We start from the raw sequence: 17,601 nt of genomic DNA on the forward strand, positions 1-17,601 counted from the left end.
CAGCAAACCAAGTTAATCCTCATCTGATTGTCTCTTCACTTGGTTCTCCACTCATTAAAAACCCAGAAGACGTGCTCTTCGTATATAGTTGAGAGGAGACGGTGATGCATGTGCAAGCATGTCCTATATATATGTGCATATCAGTGCAGTTCATCACTCACTTTCTGTCATTCTTTGGCCGGCAGGCTTATTTCTGAGTTTCCGAGACAGCATGTTCTTGTAAATGTTCTTCCTCCCGACTTGAGTTAGTATCCACTAAATGCAGTCAGACTCTTGGGCTGCATTTTGTGAAACGTATCCCTTTTTTCAGTCGGGGTCTTAACGAGCAGCTATCCAAACCTCTCACTGGCATCTGGCTCTTAACTACCCTGATGCTGTCGCTGTTAGAAAATTAAGTTTATATCCTGATTTTTGTCAATATGTGCACGAGCAGCAAAGTAGTGTCAGGTTAATATTTCCATCATCAGCAGTGCCGAACAAGTGTTGCCCATTGACTTATTGATTGCACAGTGTAATATATCATTATACAGTGAGAAGCTGATGCGCGGTTCGATCGTGGATCCGACCTGCTCCGTGGCCTCCCATCTGTCTCTCTTTCTCACATAACCATCCATCCATCTTCCTTTACCAGCTCTTACTCTGCAGTCACGCTGTTGTTTGTCTCCTCTCTCTTGGGCGCATCTGTCTTGCTTTGCCTCACTGGTGAGGGCAGCTTTGCTTTTTTTTTTTTTTTTTTTTTTTCTTCTGCTTTGGCAGCAGAAGCGAGAGGGAAGGGGGACAGGGCAGGACAGAGGACTGTAGTGGCGTATTAATGAAATTAGTGCTGTACTTGGTTTGGGAGTATCAGGCGCCAGGCACCAGGGCTGTACTAGGGTTAATTAGCTGGCAGCACGCCTCTAATTGGGTCAGGACCATGTCAGGCCCCTGGCTCTGGCCCTACAGGGATTGAATTACAATGTCGGGGGACAGACAGCAGGAGGGAAGGAGAGTGTGTGCGTGCGTGTGTGTGTGTGTAAGGGGGGGTGGAGGGTGACAGGGAGAGTCTGTTGTCGTGGAGGAGGGAAGGATGGAGAGCTTGCTAGAGGGTGTGGATGGGGGAGAGAGGAGGGACAGGGGAGTGTAGCTTAATCTGCCAGCAGGCGGTAAGGATAGGCTGGATTGGAGTGAAGCGGGCGGGGGTGGGGGTGGTGGTGGTGGTGGGGTGTTAAAAAGGGGGACAGGGCAGGTGGTGAAGCTTGATATGTGTATCCATAGCAACCGCAGAGTGGTGCAACACTGCATGCAATTTGGTAGTGTTTTGGAGATGCGAACCTAACACAGCCCTCATCATTATCATTTGATGGTTTTTGAAGTTGTTTTTTTTTATTCTTTTCATTGCATTTAAATCCAAAAATGTATTTAAAAGTCGCTCATCTAGAGCGATGCAATTCTCATCACATGTTCTCCTGGTATGATCGTGTATACACCCTTCCAATAGGGATGGGCGGTATGGACTAAAAAATGTATCACGATCATTTCTGGCATTTATCCCGATAACGATAAAAATGACGATTAAAAAAAACCTAAACTAACTAAACTACACCAATTAAATTGAATTAATAAAAAACAATTAAATTAGTACACCTGTACTGCAAAACTTCTTTCTTTCTTTCTTTCTTTCTTTCTTTCTTTCTTTCTTTCTTTCTTTCTTTCTTTCTTTCTTTCTTTCTTTCTTTCTTTCTTTCTTTCTTTCTTTCTTTCTTTCTTTCTTTCTTTCTTTCTTTCTTTCTTTCTTTCTTTCTTTCTTTCTTTCTTTCTTTCTTTCTTTCTTTCTTTCTTTCTTTCTTTCTTTCTTTCTTGGCTCATTTATTTCTTTCTTTCAGGCTCATTTCTTTCTTTCTTTCAGGCTCATTTCTTTCTTTCTTTCTTTCTTTCTTTCTTTCTTTCTTTCTTTCTGGCTCATTTATTTCTTTCTTTCTGGCTCATTTCTTTCTTTCTTTTCTTTCAGGCTCATTTCTTTCTTTCTTTCTTTCTTTCTTTCTTTCTTTCTTTCTTTCTTTCTTTCTTTCTTTCTTTCTTTCTTTCTTTCTTTCTTTCTTTCTTTCTTTCTTTCTTTCTTTCTTTCTTTCTTTCTTTCTTTCTTTCTTTCTTTCTTCTTCAGGCTCATTTTATTTCTTTCTTTCTTTCTTTCTTTCAGGCTCATTTATTTCTTTCTTTCTTTCTTTCTTTCAGGCTCATTTATTTCTTTCTTTCTTTCTTTCTTTCTTTCTTTCTTTCTTTCTTTCTTTCTTTCTTTCTTTCTTTCTTTCTTTCTTTCTTTCTTTCTTTCTTTCTTTCTTTCTTTCTTTCTTTCTTTCTTTCTTTCTTTCTTTCTTTCTTTCTTTCTTTCTTTCTTTCTTTCTTTCTTTCTTTCTGGCTCATTTATTTCTTTCTTTCAGGCTCATTTCTTTCTTTCTTTCAGGCTCATTTCTTTCTTTCTTTCTTTCTTTCTTTCTTTCTTTCTTTCTTTCTGGCTCATTTATTTCTTTCTTTCTGGCTCATTTCTTTCTTTCTTTCTTTCAGGCTCATTTCTTTCTTTCTTTCTTTCTTTCTTTCTTTCTTTCTTTCTTTCTTTCTTTCTTTCTTTCTTTCTTTCTTTCTTTCTTTCTTTCTTTCTTTCTTTCTTTCTTTCAGGCTCATTTATTTCTTTCTTTCTTTCTTTCAGGCTCATTTATTTCTTTCTTTCTTTCTTTCTTTCTTTCAGGCTCATTTCTTTCTTTCTTTCTTTCTTTCTTTCTTTCTTTCTTTCTTTCTTTCTTTCTTTCTTTCAGGCTCATTTCTTTCTTTCTTTCTTTCTTTCTTTCTTTCAGGCTCATTTCTTTCTTTCTTTCTTTCTTTCAGGCTCCTTTCTTTCTTTCTTTCTTTCTTTCTTTCTTCCCTCCCTCCCTTCTTCCTTCTTCCTTCCTTCCTTCCTTCCTTCCATAAATCAGCTTTACACAAAAACGTCATCAACGGGAATGTATCGTTTTTATCGCGAGATGACAAATTCTTACCGTGGGGAATTTTTTTGACGGTATATCGTGAACGGTAAAATATCGCCCATTCCTACCTTCCAATGTGTTCTCATCAGCTAGTTTTTAATTCTTTTACCATATAAACTAATGTTTTCTGGATCTTTAAGGCCAGTAAATATCAACAAAATCATTATACATCTGCAATTTTAGCCCCACTAAGCCTTCCGTAATTTATGTTAAATGCATGGTTACTACAATCCATCTGGTTATTTGCAGTTATGACCAGTGATCATGCCTTTCTCTAAAACCACATGTAGCTCATAATATAAGCTCATGAGTGTTACGTTGGTACGACACAGACCACCAAAGCCCTCCCAGATTGCAGTCATTCATTTTTTTGGCTTCCCTTTTATGGGGTATGGCAGCAATATTTAGAGTGTATGCAGCACTAAATGTTTTTGAACTCGGCCACCTCTCTCTCTAAGCCACATTTCTGGGCTTTAGGAAGTCTGAATGGTTGCATGTTTTTTCTTTTTCTTTTTTCTTTTTTTACAGTCTGGTTCAATCTGTTTCCTTTTGATTATTTAGCATTTTCCTTGTGTGCAGATAACTTCCTTGAAGCTAGAATACCACTGAGTATTCAGTATATTTGTGGTCAGATGATCCCAGCAATCAGAAACCAGAACATAATGTCACCATTGCAGGCAAACATCAGATGGTCGCTTTCTTAACGAGTACAATTGTTCCCCAGTTAATGCATCCATCATAATCCACACATGAACAAAATCCTACAGCTCTTAAAGTCCTACAGCTCCACTGTGTACTGAAATAACCACATCTAAATGTTTAATGGAGGATTCCCAATTGACGCCCTGCAGGAATAGGTTTACATACATTTAGGGATTTAACCCATCTTCAAGCATGACATTGGACTATGCCCTTATATATTCTGCTAAACAGAAACAGATGAATGGCAGGAGGTTGAGCAATATCGCCTTATATGAGCATGTGCTTCTTTGCCAAGCGGCGGTTTGCGTTCTGATGCTTGTATCTGCGCCCACAGGGTAAGTGGGTGCCCTTGACTGAGCAGGAGTCATGGTTAGACTGGCACCTGTGGTGAGGAGCCACCGTCTGATCTAAACCTCAACAACACCGCAGCAACCGCCATTCTAATATTGCCTCACTGTAGCCGGAGCCACCACAGACGTCCTCACTCTGTCTGGACCCTTTTCTTTTTTTTTTTCTCTCTCTCCCGTGTCTCGCAATCTCCCCTTCTCTCATCCATTTACTTTTCCGGTGATTCACTTTCTTGACGCCAAGGCCAGTTTAAAGGAAAGATTAATAATTTACTGTATCGGCAGCAGGCAGTGCCCTGGACCTTTTTGGTACAGAACAACATTTTAGCCGTAAAAGTTAGTAATAGCCTTCCTTCATAGTAAATCCAGAATTGTACCAGATCTGCTTCGAATTGAGCTTTTCTCTTGCTATTATTACTATCTTTTATTATTCCCCTGAGATCATCTTCCCTTTTCTTTTTCTCCATCATCAGTATTTTTGGCCCAGTTCATTTCAGCTTCTTATATGCGATAGCATAACATAATAAAGCATGACAAAAATATTGATACTTCACCCACAGTAGACCTTTCTCACTACACTTCAACTCAGTAGCCACTTTATTAAACACCCCCAGTAACCTAATAAAGTGGTGAGAGTTTGTATATGTAGTAATAAAGTGGCCTATTAGTGTATTTTTTCTTGTAAGAACACGTAATACTACTTATTTAAAAAATGCTAGCAGTTCATTCAGTTTAACCCTCAATTTCCTGTTGGAGACGGGCCAGAGGATTTGCACTTGAGTTGTCAAAGGGAGAAAAGCTTGAAGACATATACTTCACTTTAATTCAGAAGTAATCTGGGTTTTAATTAGTTTTGTGTCTGTGCGCCCAAGACTGACAGGATTTGACAGGCTAACAGCCCTCCACAGTGACCTGTCGGTGGGATTTTCGGTGCCTCCCCAGAGCATTTTGCCTTTTCACCTCTTCTATTAGTTCCTCTTTAACACCTCTGCAGGATCTGACCTTTTTAAGGAAGCTATACCAGTGGGGTGATGGGTCAGGGTTCAGTTTGAGTACAGATTAGCATAGAATGGTACTGATTAAAAGTCAAGAAATATCCATTTGCCCTGGTGAGTTTTGTTGGACTATCAAGAACACTTTAGTGCTGGTGTTCACTTTATGTGTTTATGTTCACTTTACATCTTCAGGTTTTGTCTTTTCATTTGACGAAACATGATTTTAATAAAGGTTGTTACGTCACAATTAGGGCTGGGTATCGATTCAAATGTCAAGAATCGATTCCGATTCTTAATATTCAGAATCGATTATCATGATTCGATTCGATTATTAATTATTGATTTGGCTTAGTGTTTTTTGAGCTGTTGCCTGAATTATATGACTGTAAAATAACTAGTGAAATAATAATTTCACAATAATTATTGTGAAATAACTAAGAAATAAATAACTCAAACAGGCCTTTAAATATCCATTTAAAGTGCAAAAAAAGAAAGAAATTTCAACAGTTCATGCAGTAAACAAATCATTTTAGCTTATCTAATTTATTCTGTCACCACGCACACATATTGCCATGAAGCACCTGGCATTTTTCAGAAGTGTCATGACAAACTGTGTGTCCGACTACTGGGATTAAAGTTCACCTGGCGAAAATGATGGAAAAAAAAAAATCCCCCAAAAAATATCGATCTTTAGACATAAGAATCGATTTTTAGGAATTAATATGAGAATCGATTTAGAATCGGAAAATCGTTTTCTTCAACACAAGCCTAGTCACAATGACAAATCAAGGAAATAAGGCTTATTATATTGGCAGGAAGTCTTTTTTTTTAATCTGAGATTTTGCTGCACAAGCTAGTTTATGAACAAGTGTCCGACTCGAGTGCAAGATGACCAAGCCTGACTCTCCCATGGGGACTCTTTTGTAACTCTGACCCGACCCTGTCACCTGACCCTGGCCTTAGATTCTCTGCTCGGGGTCACGACCCCTTGCTCAAACACCACCGTGTGCCTGTCGCTGGGTCGATGTTCGCCCCGGCCTTTTACCTCTTTCTGCCATTGTGGCAGACGACGTTAATTCCTCATCAGCCGGACATGAAGAGAACCACTTCAGCAGCAGACCCAGGGTCAGATTTGCCCCACCTCAGACTGACTGGTCAGTAGGGATGGGCGGTATGGACTAAAAAATGTATCACAATAATTTCTGGCATTTATCCCGATAACGATAAAAATGACGATAAAAAAAAATACCAATTCAACTCCACCATTGTAACTATAAATCTATTTCGCTCTCAGATCCGCCATGTTTGTTACACAAAAACCTCATCAACAAGAATTTATCCTTTTTTCTTTCTGGCTCATTCCTTCCTTCCTTCCTTCCTTCCTTCCTTCCTTCCTTCCTTCCTTCCTTCCTTCCTTCTCCCCTTTCCTTGTTTTCTCCCTTCCTTCCTTCCTTCCTTCCTTCCTTCCTTCCTTCCTTCCTTCCTTCCTTCCTTCCTTCCTTCCTTCCTTCCTTCCTTCCTTCCTTCTCCCCTTTCCTTCCTTCCTTCTCCCCTTTCCTTCCTTCCTTCCTTCCTTCCTTCCTTCCTTCCTTCCTTCCTTCCTTCCTTCCTTCCTTCCTTCCTTCCTTCCTTCTCCCCTTTCCTTCCTTCCTTCCTTCTCCCCTTTCCTTCCTTCCTTCCTTCCTTCCTTCCTTCCTTCCTTCCTTCCTTCCTTCCTTCCTTCCTTCCTTCCTTCCTTCCTTCTCCCCTTTCCTTCCTTCCTTCCTTCTCCCCTTTCCTTCCTTCCTTCCTTCCTTCCTTCCTTCCTTCCTTCCTTCCTTCCTTCCTTCCTTCCTTCCTTCTCCCCTTTCCTTCCTTCCTTCCTTCTCCCCTTTCCTTCCTTCCTTCCTTCCTTCCTTCCTTCCTTCCTTCCTTCCTTCTCCCCTTTCCTTCCTTCCTTCCTTCCTTCCTTCCTTCCTTCCTTCCTTCCTTCCTTCCTTCCTTCCTTCCTTCCTTCCTTCCTTCCTTCCTTCCTTCCTTCCTTCCTTCCTTCCTTCCTTCCTTCCCTCCCTCCCGTACGTTGTGCGTGGATTTAACACAGAACCATAAATCAGTTTTACACAAAAACGTCAACGGGAATTTATCGTTTTTACCGCGATATGACAAATTCTTATCGTGAGGAATTTTTTTGACGGTTTATCGTGAACGGTAAAATATCGCCCATTCCTACTGGTCAGTCATTTGAAGGCAAGCGAACACCGTCATGGTGACAACTTTGACGTGGCTCACGAGCAACTGCCCAGCATATTTGCTCATCTTTTGTGCCGTTGCCTGAAATGAATGTAAATCTCTTTATCATGATTTTTCTTTCTTTCTTTTCCTCCTACTTGTTCTCTTTGCTCTCAGCAGTCAATAAGGGCACATACTTTATTTAAAAAATCAATAGATCAGAAACTATTTTAAGAGGATTGTAGCACCCTATATTGTAAAAATTTCCTGAAAATGTAATAACGCCCTAAAATGTAATAAAATTTGCACTTAACTCAATTGAAAATGTAATAAAACCCAATAATGTAATAACTTCACCAATAATGTAATAAAATATCCTGACGGATATTGTAATAACATTTTTACCAATAATGTAATACCTTATTACGTTATTGGGAATTTATTACATGGTACTCAAAGTCTGCAATTTAAGCCAATAGTCATTCTGGTGTTTCAAATCCAGCGTATATAATATTCTTAGATACTTAAAACACAAAATGTAGAACTCTGGACTGAAAATTAACATATATACTACATTATTTGTCAAGTATTACATTATCAGTTTTGGAAAAAAAAAAAAAAAAAAGGATCCACCTGAAAATGTAATAAATTCCCAATAATGTAATAAGGTATTACATTATCGGTAAAAATGTTATTACAATATCAGTCAGGATATTTTATTACATTATTGGTCAAGTTACATTATTGGGTTTTATTACATATTCGATTGAGTTAAGTGCAAATGTTATTATATTTTCAGGCGTTATTATATTTTCAGGAAATTATTACATTATAGGGTGCTACAAGGATCAACCCCTAATCTGGTCTACTTCAGTAAAAATGCCAGAAGATGAGAGAGAATCATTTTATGATGATGGTGATAACTTTATGTAAGCTTCTGTATTTAATTTTAAATGTGGGTTTGACATTTTGGCTGTCCACAGTGAAAGCAAACTGGAGCTCAAACTGCAACTTTTCTTATTAAGGGGCTTTTGGTTTTCATTCTTTAATTTTCCCTTTTTTCAGATAAGGAAAGCCTGATCACGGAGAGTGGAAAGCTCCACACCTTGGATATCCTTCTGAGTCGGCTAAAGGCCCAGGGACACCGAGTTCTCATCTACTCCCAGATGACACGCATGATAGACCTGCTGGAGGTACAAATAAAAACACCAGCACACACACACACACACACACACACACACACACACACACACACACACACACACACACACACACACACACACACACACACACACACACACACACACACACGCACATGCACACGCACACACGTTAAATGTATCTCATAAATACTTTACTGTGATTAACAGCTCATCAATATTCATACCCTTTGCTTGCTTTAACACCAAGCCGAAGCAGTTCTGTTTATATTTTTTGCATAAATCTGTTTTTGTTCTAAGTTGTTTAAATCATCTAGTGGCACCAGTGGGGTATTGAGCCACAATACCTCTAATAAGCCTGCCTGTCCCTCGTTAGCGCAGCCATTAGACTGCTAATTAACAGGTCAGGACTAATTAAAGGGGGCTCATCTGCAGGGGAGGCAGCCAGATGGGAGTGATAACTGTAGGTTGATAGGGATAAAGGCAGGTGGAGAGACAAGAAGGAGATGGGAGTGGCAAAAGCTTTGGGGTGAAAGAAAGGAGAAATAAAATTAAAAGATGAAGAGACGTTAGTTATTTCTGCACTTAAGTCCAAGCTAGCAAAAGGATAACTACTGTCAACAGCAACAGATCTGCACCGGATAAGAGCGCTGAGCTGCTTGGTTTGGCACGGTGTCAACAATATGTCATCATATGATCTTGGTATTTTTTTGAAATAAGAGATGTTTGAATTTAAGCAGGGGAAAAAAAACAACCCACAGCACCAAAAGTTATAAAGTCTTTTCTCTGTTTGAAGCCTCCGGGTTACCTATAATCTCATTTGATATCACAAGCTACCGGGGTTAAAGTTTAAATAAACGCAGAAGTGTAAAATATGTATTATTGTGTTCTCTGTTGGAAGAAACAACACGGAAAAACAGTTTTGACAGCACTGTGATCATATGTCAACGATCTAGATGCAGCTCTCTATTGCTGCCGTCGTATTTGTTGCAAACATCCCGGCAGAGCCAAGAGCCTCTGGCATGATGTCATCGGGAATTCCTTCCCACAAAGTGCAGAGCTGTTTCTCAAACCGAACCTTCTGATACCATATGGGCTGGACCCAGGTGGTTAAGGACCGTCCTTGTGTGTGTCTGGTAGGGATGGGTGATATTTTACCGTTCATGATAAACCGTCAATAAAATTCCCCACGGTAAGAATTTGCCATCTCACAGTAAAAACGATAAATTGAGGAAAAAAGAAGAAAGAAAGAAAGAAAGAAAGAAAGAAAGAAAGAAAGAAAGAAAGAAAGAAAGAAAGAAAGAAAGAAAGAAAGAAAGAAAGAAAGAAAGAAAGAAAGAAAGAAAGAAAGAAAGAAAGAAAGAAAGAAAGAAAGAAAGAAAGAAAACGACTATCGTTATTGGGATAAATGCCAAAAAGAAAGAAAGAAAGAAAGAAAGAAAGAAAGAAAGAAAGAAAGAAAGAAAGAAAACGACTATCGTTATTTGGATAAATGCCAGAAAGAAAGAAAGAAAGAAAGAAAGAAAGAAAGAAAGAAAGAAAGAAAGAAAGAAAGAAAGAAAGAAAGAAAGAAAGAAAGAAAGAAAGAAAGAAAGAAAGAAAGAAAGAAAGAAACGACTATCGTTATTTGGATAAATGCCAGAAAGAAAGAAAGAAAGAAAGAAAGAAAGAAAGAAAGAAAGAAACGACTATCGTTATTTGGATAAATGCCAGAAAGAAAGAAAGAAAGAAAGAAAGATTCCCGTTGATGACACTTTTTGTATTGGTATTTTTTTATCGTTATTGGGATAAATGCCAGAAATTATCGTGATACATTTTTTTGTCCATACCGCCCATCCCTAGTGTCTGGAAGAAAATGTTGGAAGTACTTGTGTTTAAGGTTTTAGAAAAACGGCAGCGTTATAACAAGAGTGCTCAATATGGCTGAGAAAGTGCAGGCCAGCCTTTCTGATTTAAAATGATTCTCATTGGCTGTCTTAGTCTTAGTTGTCTCTTTTCGTTATGATTTCCTGATCTTCTGAGCCAATTCGACTGTGCCTTATGGTGTAATGGAAGGCGATACAGGGCTGGAGGGATGACCGCATCTCCCCTACTAATGGACTAAAGACAACCACTAATGAATTCATACATTCACCCAATCTGGCTTCGGTTTTCCTCTACAGTATTATCTTCCTCCCTGGTTGAAGAAAACAATTTTGCAGATGGAGTTTATTTCCTGAAAATGAGACTTTTGGTCCCAAGCTAGGTCTGGCTGAAGCTAATCTCAATCATTAGTGTTATTGTTTTTGTCGCCTGTTGGCTGCCGGTTCTTCTGGTGACATAACGCTGTTGTGTGATGGATCGCTGATCGGCACGGCCTTAAGAAAAATAACACTCTTTGCGTTTTCTGGAAGCAGTCGAGAGCGAGGAAGGGAAGCCAGATCATCGGCCTCCTGCTTAAGTTGCATGTCTGTGGCTACTTAGATGACACCGAACTCTATTGTAAGCAGCTGTTAGGTTTAATCTTTCACTGATTTTTGGGAGCACTGATAAAGAAATTCAGAAATGATTTAAGTAAAGAATTAAAAGAAGGTTGTCAGACTTAATTTTCAATCGACTGGATTGACGAGAAACAGTTGAAACATGCATTTTATATTATGTACACGCATTAAACACAACAAAGGGTAGGGCTGGGCGATATGGACCAAAAGTCATATCTCGATATTTTCTAGCTGAATGGCGATACTCGATATATATCTCGATATTTTTTCTGTGCCTTAATTGGGGTTTCCCCCAAAGCATTATAGCATAGCATCTCTGTTAGCTTCATTTTTTTCTGAGGCAAACCCTTAAAAAAACAGTCAGTTTTAATACAAAGCCTCGTGCCAAATGTCACACAGGTTCCTTTATTAACAGAGGTCTGCACAATATCAAAATGTATAAAACAAATGAAATAAAAATAAACTGCCTGCATATATAGAATAAAATTGCGTCTTGAATAAAATAAAACAAATATCCCTTTCCTGCATAACAATTAAATTAAAATACACTGTGCAATTAATACAATGTAGACAGTAACACAAAATAAGCTATATCAAAATCATAAAAAATAAAAGTAAAAAAAATAAAAAATAAAATAAAAATTTTTTTTAAATCGATAAAAACGATATTGTCTCGTACCATATCGTGTTTGAAAATATATCGATATATATTAAAATCTCGATATATCGCCCAGCCCTAACAAAGGGTTGTATTGGGTTAATTGGGTTAAGGGTTGGGTTAACTTAAAGCAATCCAAGCATATTAACAGGAAAAAGAAAATGTCATAAATCCTGTAAAGAGACTCTATCTTCTGATCTGTTTCTCCTCCCATACATCATCAGTGTTGATATATGAACAGCATTTTTTTATTTATTTTTTTGACTGAACATGATTGTTAATGGGCTGCTGAGAGTTGAAGGATGAAAGTAAACATTGTGTGCATTCAGGTTGACCCAAATACCAAGATACCTTGATTTATAACATTTGCAGTGGAAAACACAGCTGTAGCATTGTCACTTACGGTTAGCGCAAACTGAAACACGCTATTAAAGAAAACTGCCAGCTGTTAAGGTTTATATTTCAGTGCAGAAGTGCTCTTAGAATAAGACCTCAGTTCCTGTGTTTGTGTGCACTTATGCTTAACGTTGACTCACAGATTGGCATCTCATGTGAAACTATTATTCTGATGATTTAGAGGTACCGGTATGTTTGGACGACTGAGTCTGGCTTTCTCCAGAGCAGCGATGTCTGCGGCATTCTGCTTCACGAGGTATCAGGAGCCAATTCAACAATGTCAGCAGCGTTTTGGAGAGCACGGGGCTAATGGTCCCTAATGCCGTGTTCACTCAGAGCAGATGGTTGTTGCTGGGAACAGAGCCAGACAAACAGAAGAGGGCATGCTCTGGCAGGACCGATGCCCCGGGTGTCATGACGGGGGTTTGGGAGGGGGTCACAGAAAACATGGTGTCAAATTTTTGATATCATTGGTAAATGATTGCGTGAAGTGATTTGTGATGGCCGTCGGTGATTATGACGGGTTGGTTGGTTTGGATGTATTGACATGTTTTATGGAGGAGGTCGCAAGTTCAGGGCAGTAAGTGTCACCTTATCAGTGCTGCTGCTTTCAGACGTTAAAGTCCCTCCCGTCAAACGGAAGACCCCCACGCAAACAGACGGGAAAGCTTGGCAGACTTTCTGGGAGGGGAGAGATATTAGTGTCTGCGTTTTTCTCGTCTCTCAGGGTTTGGTTTGAAGTCTAAACTCCAACAAATGCACATAACAAATGTGGGATTTTAATATTTTGGACAAACAATTGTTATCACAGAAAGATTTTTTTGCATTAGATATTTATATTTCTTAACTCTTGGAAATCTTCCTCTGAGGTTGCATATTTGAGAACTTCTTAAATTCAGTGCACGGTTGCATTGACTCTGAGAAAATCCTCTGAGACTTAAATTTCAACAAGTTTGGATGGAGTAGAAGTCTGTAGTTTTCATCATGGATAGTCCACCCAGGAGGATTGCTCAGTCAGACCCAGAAATTCAGACTGGTGCACTTCTTCTTAAATTGAATGCAGAACTTCATTCATTTGATGCACAGTTTTTTGAAGTGATAATCAACAGATATTCAGTGCATGACATCTTTGGTCCAGCAAACATTTGATACACACTGATTTCTGGAGACAGTCCCTCAGAATGAGATAAATCTCATCTGACTGCACTGACTTTTCTTTTCTTCTTAATCTGGCAAACACCAGAATAAATAGGAAGCTATGCACATTATTTATAAAATAACGGTTTTCTTCTTCTTTTTTGTCTTTTCTTCCTAGGAGTACATGGTTTACCGTAACCACACCTACATTCGCCTCGATGGATCCTCAAAGATTTCTGAACGCAGAGACATGGTGGCTGACTTCCAGAGCCGGTGGGTAAAGGTAGAATATAATCCTGTGTGTATGTGTCGATAAAACTAAATGTAAATCTGCTTGTTTTTGTATTATGAAGCAATCAGTGAACGGTTTAATGTCATGTCCAAATATTACAAGCATGAGTGTGGTGCCACTGTGTGTTTGTGTGCGTGTGCGTGTGCTTTGTGAGTCCACATGCTCTGGATCGCATTAGTGCATAGCTCTCAGGCGCCAGTGTTACTCCAGCTCTTGTTGTAGGGCAGTAGTTCCCAAATTAGGGACAAAGCCACTGCAGAGGGTGGGGGTGGGACACCAGAAAAAAACAATGAACAAAATTTACGTGGATAAAATAAATGTAGTTACGAATGTTATTGTGCTCATCTTTTTTTTTTTTAACTAAAATTCAGCTTTTGAATCAGTTGCTTCTCCGGCCTTTAATTACAGCTGATGAAACAATCACATGTTGGGGGGTAATGTGTTTTCCCTCCTTGGGGAAGACATGCCAAAAAAAGTTTAGAAATCCCCGTTGGAGGGAGGACAAATTTAATGACGTAGCTTTATTGTTGATTACTCTGATTTCTACGGCTTTTCTTCTCTTAAATAGGCTTTCGTACCCGGGTTTAACTCACGTTTACCTCATCTGTCGTCGACTCATGATACAAGTTGATTCCATGCCGTCATAAAGTACAAGTATTTGGATTGTAATTGCTGTCGTAAATGTGTTTCTGGTTCCTTTCTCTCCTCCTCCACTCCTCCCCCGCTGCCCTCTCTGCAGAACGGATATCTTTGTGTTTCTGCTCAGTACAAGAGCCGGCGGGCTTGGCATTAACCTGACTGCTGCCGACACTGTGAGTCACACACACACACACACACACACACACACACACACACACACACACACACACACGCACACACACGCACGCACGCACGCGCACACACACACACACACAAACACTGACTGGAGCAAACCGTAGCCGATACAATATAAAAGTGGAATAAATTAATCTCTGTCACGTGTACATGATATGGGATGATGAATGTTTCAGCATTAATGACGTGTGGACACCTTGTAGGCCTGTGTTGAAAAGATCGATTCTCCGATTTTAAATCGATTCTCATATTAATTCCTAAAAATCGATTCATATGTCTAAAGATCGATTTAAAAAGAAAATTTTTTTATTTTTTTTTTTCATCCATACATTACAACTTTTGGTACTTTTTTGTTTATGCCCAAAAAAGGAATATTTTGTTGGACACGAGAAAACTGGTGCCATGTTTTTGCCTTTAAATATGTTTAAAGGTATGAAAACATTAAAGTTTTCAGTTATAATTGCATAAATTGTCTATATTTCTTTGCTTTATATACTGTCTTGGGGTTACATTTGCATAAATGTTAAAAACCAAATTCTCATAAATGGGGAAAAAATAAAAGCGATTTCTTTCGTCCTCGGTTTCCTCCCTGGATCTGTTTGGTAATTCTGACCCACATGATGTTTCTGAAAGCAGTTCTATCAGCATTCTGGGAGCTGATTGGTCCTTACAGCATCATTAGCTGCCAATACTTGCTGTTGAATCTCAATATAATACTAGTATTAATATGTTGCATAACTACACAGTCATATAATTCTTACAACAGCTGAAAAAACAGTTTTATTAACAGTAACCCAAATCAATATCGGATCGAATCGGATCGTGATAATCGATTCTGAATCTTAAGAATCGGAATCGAATCGATTCTTGATATTTGAATCGATCCCCAGCCCTAACACCTTGACGTATTTGTGTAAATGTGTAAATAAGATGTCTCAGCTGCCTTTCTGTCAATGTAGCCCTGTTTATGTGAGACTGGAGTTAAAAGGCTGGATGAAAGGTAGTTGTAACAAAGTGAAAGAGAAAGCAGCGTCTGGTTCATATTTTTACCGTCATCACCTAAATTTGCGCAGTGTTGTACACCAATACTCCACCAAGGTGTCTCGGCACAATTTTAGAAAGATAAAAAGATGGTTTGTTTTCTCCTGCAGGTTATCTTCTATGACAGCGACTGGAACCCTACGGTGGACCAACAGGCCATGGACAGGGCCCACAGGCTGGGTCAGACCAAGCAGGTCACCGTCTATCGCCTCATCTGTCAGGGAACCATCGAGGAGAGGATCCTGCAGCGCGCCAAGGAGAAGAGCGAGGTCTAAAAAACAAACATTACCTCGTAGGGCTGGGCGATATGGACCAAAAGTCATATCTCGATATTTTCTAGCTGAATGGCGATACTCGATATATATATCGATATTTTTTCTGTGCCATAATTGGGGTTTCCCCCAAAGCATTATAGCATAGCATCTCTGTTAGCATCTCTGTTAGCTTCATTTTTTTCTGAGGCAAACCCTTAAAAAAACAGTCATTTTTAATACAAAGCCTCGTGCCAAATGTCACACAGGTACCTTTATTAACAGAGGTCTGCACAATATCAAAATGTATAAAACAAATGAAATAAAAATAAACTGCCTGCATATATAGAATAAAAATGCTTCTTGAATAAAATAAAACAAATATCCCTTTCCTGCATAACAATTAAATTAAAATACACAATTGTGCAATTAATACAATGTAGACAGTAACAGGCAGACTTTTCCACTGAGGTTGACAGTTGTGCAAATAACAAAACATCTGTGCAAATCTCAAATAAAACATTCAAGTCAATTTGTCACAAAATAAGCTATATCAAAATCATTAAAAAAAAAATATATATATATATGTATATATATATTTTTTTTTAATCGATATAAACGATATTGTCTCGTACCATATCGCGTTTGAAAATCTATCGATATATATTAAAATCTCGATATATCGCCCAGCCCTATTACCTCGTAATAATAAAAAAAGAACAAATTTGACAGAGATATGGAATAAAATAACATTAGATGTAATATAACACTTCGCAGAAGATATCACAATCAATTTAACAACATTTTTGACAATTAATAACTGTAATCTATGAATCACACCCAAACTAATAATAACAGAGAGGATTAATGCTTCAATGTTTTCACATAACCAGATCCAAAGGGTTGTCATCTCTGGGGGCAACTTTAAACCAGACACACTCAAACCTAAAGAAGTGGTCAGCCTGCTTTTGGACGACGACGAGCTGGAGAAGAAACGTAAGTGCATATCACTCGATTTGACTGTCCAGAAAAACGTTGACCACCAACTGCAGGGAAGATTTCTGACGTCACGTCTCTTCCCGTAGTGCGACAAAGACAAGACGAGAAGAGGCAGGTGGAGGAGACCAGCAAGGTGAAGGAGCGCAAGAGGAAGAGGGAGAAGTACGCGGAGAAGGTATGCAGACGGTTGTGGTTGAGCTTTGAGAGGAAGATTTAGAACAAGAAGCAACAAATCTGAAATGGTTGACATTAGGACAGAAAATGATAAAAGAAATATGTGAATTCTGGGGTTGGCCGAAGAATTCTTAAATTAAAAAAGTGTAATTTCCCCGCAAAGAGGATTTTATGATGAAAGGTGGTTGAACATAGTTTGCAATATGTATACAAAATAAAAAAAACTCAGGAGCAATGAAGCACTCAGAGAACACAAAGTTGATTAATAGGTTTTGATGTTTCTTTTGCAAAGGCCATTAAAATGATGGCTGTTTCATCCTGACAAGCGTGAGGAGGGATCAACATGTTCTCTGGGAATGGTCAGAGTATCCCCAGGAAATTTCAGAGAAACCACATTGTTTGTTTGAGACACCAGAGGAAGGAATTGGGCACAGTTTATTATTCACCCTGAAATTAAATCATTTTTTTACAGTTTTATTTTGCCACGGACCACCAACATTTCTTCTCAAGGAACCAAAGAGATGGTCCCTCTCCAGCTTTGTAAACAGTGAACATGGAATTTCAGATTTCAAAATAGCTTTGCAAGCATCAAATCCCTTTTTATAAAATCTCCTTATGAATCATGCTCATGCACGTTTTTTTTTTAATACTTTATTTTTGTAGAAAAATCATACAAAGAAAAAAAAACAAAACATACAGAATAACATACAACAACAGTCGGTCACCTATACATTGATACACACCCTATTCTCATGAGAAGAAGTGGGTCAGTGGACATCTCTTGTGGTCATATACACAATCCGTTTATCCCAGTATTGCAGATATTTTTCCATCCGTAGATTTAGTGAGAAAGTCATTCTTTCCATCATGCTCATGCACTTTTGATTTAATTCAGTATTTTCCTCCCGGCAGTTCGTGTTTCACCTTC

At 38.7% G+C, this 17,601-nt stretch overlaps 1 protein-coding gene across 5 annotated transcripts in view; it reads left to right on the forward strand.

Annotated features, from left to right (window-relative positions):
• Positions 1 to 17,601, forward strand: part of ino80 (INO80 complex ATPase subunit) — a 53,600-nt gene that overhangs the window by 28,960 nt on the left and 7,039 nt on the right. For all 5 annotated transcript variants that reach the window (XM_061746401.1, XM_061746404.1, XM_061746403.1 and 2 more), the window contains exons 28-33: positions 8,317 to 8,444; positions 13,261 to 13,355; positions 14,114 to 14,186; positions 15,360 to 15,518; positions 16,394 to 16,496; positions 16,586 to 16,674. In XM_061746401.1, coding sequence (XP_061602385.1) covers positions 8,317 to 8,444; positions 13,261 to 13,355; positions 14,114 to 14,186; positions 15,360 to 15,518; positions 16,394 to 16,496; positions 16,586 to 16,674 — 647 coding nt within the window. The remainder of the gene's footprint in view (positions 1 to 8,316; positions 8,445 to 13,260; positions 13,356 to 14,113; positions 14,187 to 15,359; positions 15,519 to 16,393; positions 16,497 to 16,585; positions 16,675 to 17,601) is intronic.

The sequence above is a fragment of the Cololabis saira genome, chromosome 18 (assembly GCF_033807715.1).
Source record: "Cololabis saira isolate AMF1-May2022 chromosome 18, fColSai1.1, whole genome shotgun sequence".
Classification (NCBI taxonomy): Eukaryota; Metazoa; Chordata; class Actinopteri; order Beloniformes; family Belonidae; genus Cololabis; species Cololabis saira.